Here is a 6,180-nt window from a genome sequence, read left to right on the forward strand (position 1 = left end):
AATGACCAGCCTCTACAACTTGTAAATTATTACAGTATGTTCATGAAAACTTTCTAAAGCTATAGCCTGTAGAACCTTGTAACACAAATCAGTAAAACATCAACAATCTTGAATTCTTATATCTACTTGACAACCAGAACAGAACACTAATCTCCTCTGTCACAAAATGCTCATATGTTAACACTGTATCACTAAAATCCAGTTTACCAGTCAATCCCCCACATCCCATTTCAAGTTCCAAACCCAAAACTTCCCAGATTTCCATACAAACATGCACTACAAACCATCTAATACAGAATTTTTAATCTAAACTAAACGGCACTTTGCAGTATCTGACAAAGCTAATTTCCAAAACAAAAGACAAGTTCTTAGTCATAACAACAAAAACTCTATCAAATACCTTAAACTTTATTGAAACAAATGAAACTAACAACAGTTTTTTGTATGTTTTAGACATTGTTTATATGATATAATCAGACCATTCAGATATAAAAGAAGTATGATCCATAGACTCCCCAGGTACATCTTCATGCATAGAAGGTTTTTCTTTCCCACCAACTAATCTAGCAGGGTTACCCACAGCTGTAGTTCTTGCAGGCACATCAATTAGCACAACAGACCCAGCACCAATTTTAGCTCCTTCACCAATCTTGATATTCCCTAGTATAGTCGCCCCAGCACCAATCAACACCCCATCACTAATCTTCGGGTGCCTATCGCCTCCCGATTTCCCCGTCCCACCTAACGTTACATGATGCAAAATCGATACATTGTTACCAATCACTGCAGTTTCTCCTACCACAACCCCAGTAGCATGATCAAACAATATCCCTTTCCCAATCTTCGCCGCAGGATGTATATCCACGGAGAAAACATCCGCAATCCTAGAGTGTAATGCTAAGGCTAAAGGCCGACGAGATTCAATCCACAATTTGTGTGCAATTCTATGTGCTTGGCATGCTAAAAATCCTTTGTAATTCAATAAACAATGTGAGTATGACACACAAGCTGGGTCACGAGCTCGGACTGCTCTTAAATCGGCCACAGTTGCAGAACGTAAATCGGGATCCGTCGAGAACGAGTTCAAGAACAAATCATACAGAAGCGTTGATAACAAGGTTGAAGAACAGAGTTTGTTACCTAGATGAAACGACAATGATCTCTCAAGAGAAGAGTGTGAGAGGATGGTTGAGTACAAGTATGATGCTAAAGCAGGTTCTGATTCTGCATCACGACGTGCTTCTGCTTTGATTTGAGACCAAACCCATGTTTCATCTTCTAGTAATTCTGATGTTGCTGTTGTGATTATTGTAGAATGTGGTTGCTGCGGTGGTGTTGCCGGTTGATGTTGCGGTGAAGGATAAAGAAGTTCACCTCCTGGCATCATGGTAGCGTATGTTAGCAGAGTTCTGGGATGAGGATGATGATGAATTCAATGGAGGAGGAAGATGAAAGGATATGAGGTTCATCTGGGATTCCTGTAAGTACCCTTCAAACTTCTTGTTTATTGCATTTACGACAGAAAAATCTTAGGGAGGAGGAATCTTTTTGAATGGATTTTATTTTTAATGATCAAATCTAGGATTTTATAATTTGTGGCCCAATTTTTCTATTTCTCCAGTTTGTGGCCAATTATTTTATTTTAATAGTATTAAATTTGTTCAGAATATCGTTCAAAAAATAATTAACTCATGTATGCAAGGTCACAAACTCAATTCTTCGTACTGCTTTAATGTTTTCGAGTAGCAACCTTTGATGTATTAAGATTGAAGATTTTTATGGGCCTGTTGGAGGTGGAGAGTTGTATCCATCATTCTCCCTTAAAATCTTATCTATATGTTTATTCTGTTGAATGTTACTTTTTCTAGAAATGGTGAATGCGAGGAATTGAGCTTGTGACCTTGGATAAAAGGGTTGATTAGTTGAATAACTAGGTTATTTTAGTTTAATTGTTGAGTTAATCAGTTGACCAACTAGGTTATTTATGTTTAATTATGCGATTGAATCGGGTGGTTTAGCCAAATTGTGATTTGTTGAATTTTTTGAGGCTGCTCTAAAATAAGTAATTTCGATTTTAGTTAATAAGTTATGGGTGTTGTTAATTTGTATACCGATATATAAGTTAAGATTTAATAAAGAAAAAATAGTTTCTTATATTGATTCTTAACCTATATACTGGTATACAAGTTAACAGCGCCCATAACTATTCATTTACGAATACGAAATCGTAAGAATTACAAGTGACTAAATATGTTATGATGCACATGCTTGTGTGATACATACATTCAAAACCTGACTCATAATAAAAAAAATTGGCTCATCTTAATTTGTTTCGATTTGATTCGACTAATACAAGTTTAATTTAATCTAATTCTTGTTATTCACAACTTTTATGGCCCTATATAAACCTATTATAGGGGCTCCAAGATTTCGGTTTTGAGGGCTCACAACATGACAAAATCGGGTTATCAAATAGTAATCTCCAAAACCCCTTATCCTAATGATTAGTTAATATTAGTGATTAGTTTAACTAAATTAAGTAAAATTAGTGATAAGATTAGTAATAAGATTAGACTAATCATTTGATTTATAGTTCATGAAAATCAAAATCAAAAACTCTGATAATGTGTTTTTCTTTTTTGAAAATTTAACTTACGGTAAGAAAACTCAACCGTATATTTTACATACGGTTGGGAGTTCATACTTTCCCAATCGTAGATAAAATCTGGGTAAATTACAGTTAGGTTTTCCAACCGTAGAAAACAACAGGACAACATATTGTTGGAAAGGTTTTGATTATTTTTTTGAAAATTTGACATATGGTTGGGTTTCCTTACCGTAGAATATACTTACAGTTGGGAAATCAATATTTTCCCAATCGTATCCACTATTGAAACCAATTTCTAAATCCCTAATTTTGATCAAATCTGATATACTTTTGCAAAAAAAAAAGAGAGAGAAAGGATTTCTGGATTCTTACCTAATTAAAGCTATTACTGGCTTAGAATCGATGATTACCATCATTAAAGAAAAAAATGGAAGAAAAAGAGTAGAGGTGATGGAGGAGGAGAAGTGAACAAGAAGAGGTCGGAGGAGGCAATTTTTCCCTTTTTAGTTTAGGTTTAGTTTTGATTAAATTAGGATTGAAAAATTAGGCTTGAAGTCCCTATATTAATTAGATTTAGGTTTGGGGTCCCTATATTAGGTCCTCTCATCCACATTTAGGATAGTGGAATTCATAGGAGCCCTCAAAACCAAATCTTGGGAACCCTTATAATAAGTTTCTAAAGATATTTATTTACTAAGGAGGGTGTTAAAATTCAAATATACTTTGTCTTATATAGATTTTGATTCGATACCTTTTCTGTTAAAATCGGCATCCATTAACATTGTTGCAAAATTCCCCTTCATTTTAAAACTCCATAGATAAACAAAACAATCACCTAGAATTTCTTATCATAAGTCTCTGTTATTATTTGATAATTTGTTAAAACCTCGGGTTCATCATCCAAAAGAGGGATGGAAAAAAGATAATCTTGGTATCCTTTCATATTATAGCTAAAATAAGATATCGTGTTCGCAACAGGAAAAACTACAACACTTTAGGAGAGTTTATGTGTACGTCTAGATTTGTGGAGTCAAAGTCTAAAAAACAAATCCCCGTAATATCCGATTTTGCTGCCATCTGTGTCTAGATATAATACTTATGAGACCATGGTCATTTTCATGGCACTTAAAGGTGACCCTAATTTTAATTTTCCGTGACCCATGTATGTTTTGTTTGCACTCAACTTCATTTGATACACGACCTGGTCCATGAAAAGCAATCTCATCATTTCTGATCGGTTCCTTTAGGAATTGGAAAGACCTTTATTAAACAAAAGACAACAATGTTAAAAGAAAACATTGTTAATGAGGTGCTTCTCGAAAGGGGTATCAGAATTCATATAAGACAAACTGAAAAGTGTATTGTTTTATATGGATTTTGGTACTTTCCGGTAAACTGTTACTCCTTATTAACAATCGTGTTTTGTAAAGGACTGATTCGACTAAACTAATTGCGGAAAAATTATTCCCGCCTCTCGTGGTAAGCATAAGGATCAGTTTAAGAGCAGAGAGTTAAGGATGGACAAAAGGAGATAGTCGTTCTCATTTGTTAATCAATTTACCTATGTCAATGGTATAGTTTGCCGATTTTAAAAGTTTATGTGAAAATATACTTAAGTAGGTTTTGGCAGTCAGTTTAAAATTGGGGAGGGCATCCTGCCCGCTTATCGATACTTGGGTGTGTACCTCAGCTATATTAGCAAGATTCTCATTGAACCACGTGTTTGTTAACATTCTTAACATGTGTACTTTGTATATATTAGCTTAAGTTTAACAAACAAAAACAAAACCTCATTTAGAAACTATAGACTTTTTTTAGGGCGAAAAAAGAATATATAGAAGCTACAAATTCTAGATCGTGTTTTATTGAATTGTTGAGTGACATTTTCTTTTCTTCTAGGATGTTTGTTGTTTTTCAATTGAATTCTCATGACATCCTAGAGCCTATAGATGAGCCGAAGGTGAGGTTCATTTGAGATGTGTTTCAAATAAGTTTGGGTTATGGATCATTTTGTCAATGGTTATTGTCGTAAGGTGGATTTATCGGGAGACCGGTCCATGCCTATCCAGCATGGAAGATTTTGCACACAAGAATTAACTTCTCTCAACAAGAATTCAGCCTACATAAGTTTGCAATGCCAATAAGAAGTCTCCTACTTAAACCTTAATTTGGTACTACATTTGATTGAACTTACGCACAACCTGTAATATTTCAATTATATAGAGAAAATATATTGCGGAAAAGAAATAAGAAAGACACCAGAATTTTGTTAACGAGGAAACCAGAACTCAAACAATTTGTTTCTTTTTCTTGTAGATTGCTGCGGATTCACATTTTTTCCGCCTAAACTTTTATAGAAAATGGAGATTCCCTTAACTTTCATCATTTGCATCAGTTTCATCTACAATCGCAAACCCTATACCATCATCTTTGCGCTTCTGCTGATACCGAAACTATGATTGATGTCTGTGCCGTATTTCCAAAATACACACTTAATGACACCCTTTAAAATCCTAGACACGTAACAGTCACACATATGTACATCACTTGCGGTCAGTAAAACATATTCAGGTCAGCACTTGTGTTCAGTCCACCACATCATCAGCGGTTAGATCAAACTATAACAAACTGAACCCTAAAATGAATGATACCAAAGTGAGACCTAACATCAACAGGAAGATATGCATACCTTATATAAGTTATAAGTATTAGTAGTATCCTCCTCCTTATTTGCGCCTCCCTCTCTTCTGAAAAAAACAGCGCCTCCTTCTTATTAAAGGATCAGGAGTCCCCCATCAATCCTGACTTGTTTCTGATTTTGGGGGATTGGATCCACATCAACATATCTTGTATGTCATAAGAATTTGAAATTATTTATCCTTCCCGTTCGTTTGGATTACGATCTAGCCACCCAAACATCACTTTTGAAGTTAATCTGCATCTCATCTCCAATTCCTCTTAGTGCCAGCTCCTCCTCTAGGAAACGTGAAGAATTCAGATAACATTGAGGACGGCAAGTTTGGTCAGTCCTCAAATAATAAAGCTGGAATAAACTAGCAGATGTGTAACCCATATGAGTAGTGTATTTTTCTACTGCTACATACATCTGATTTGTGCCTCTACTCATTGTATGTCGTTCATCAAGTAAGGTCATTCAAATTCATAGATCAGCTGTCGGACCAATGAATTGAACGATAACAACTAAACCCTAATTTAAAAGGGCAGAGGTCCAACCCTTGATAATGAATGGAAGAAACCAAAACCAAAAACAGAGATAATGATCTTTCCTCTTGGTCAGCCACAAAACATATCAGCACAATGATCTTTCCTCTCAAAGTTATGAAATTCCTTGTGTGAATGGTTGCTTAATTCATGAAGGTAGGGCGACATGACGAAGAACTATGTAGCTGATCGGAGAAATAACATCTCAATGATTTCAAATCGTTTCTATGGTTACTTAATCTTTGACTCTCAAATTAAGATGAAATATGGAGTTGAATCAAAAGGAGAAAAAGGGAAGGATTGATGTAGTTTTGAAAGTGGTAGTAAAGTTCGTTCAACTCGGATTGTGT

General features: G+C 35.1%; 1 protein-coding gene across 1 annotated transcript; it reads right to left on the reverse strand.

Moving 5' to 3' along the window:
* Positions 1-235: 235 nt before the first annotated feature.
* Positions 236-1,617, reverse strand: LOC113299373 (serine acetyltransferase 5-like). Its single transcript, XM_026548394.1, has one exon. The coding sequence runs from the start codon at positions 1,385-1,387 to the stop codon at positions 461-463; it is 927 nt and encodes a 308-aa protein (XP_026404179.1). The 5' UTR covers positions 1,388-1,617; the 3' UTR covers positions 236-460.
* Between the last annotated feature and the right edge of the window lie 4,563 nt (positions 1,618-6,180).

Source organism: Papaver somniferum, chromosome 7, assembly GCF_003573695.1.
Source record: "Papaver somniferum cultivar HN1 chromosome 7, ASM357369v1, whole genome shotgun sequence".
Taxonomy (NCBI): Eukaryota; Viridiplantae; Streptophyta; class Magnoliopsida; order Ranunculales; family Papaveraceae; genus Papaver; species Papaver somniferum.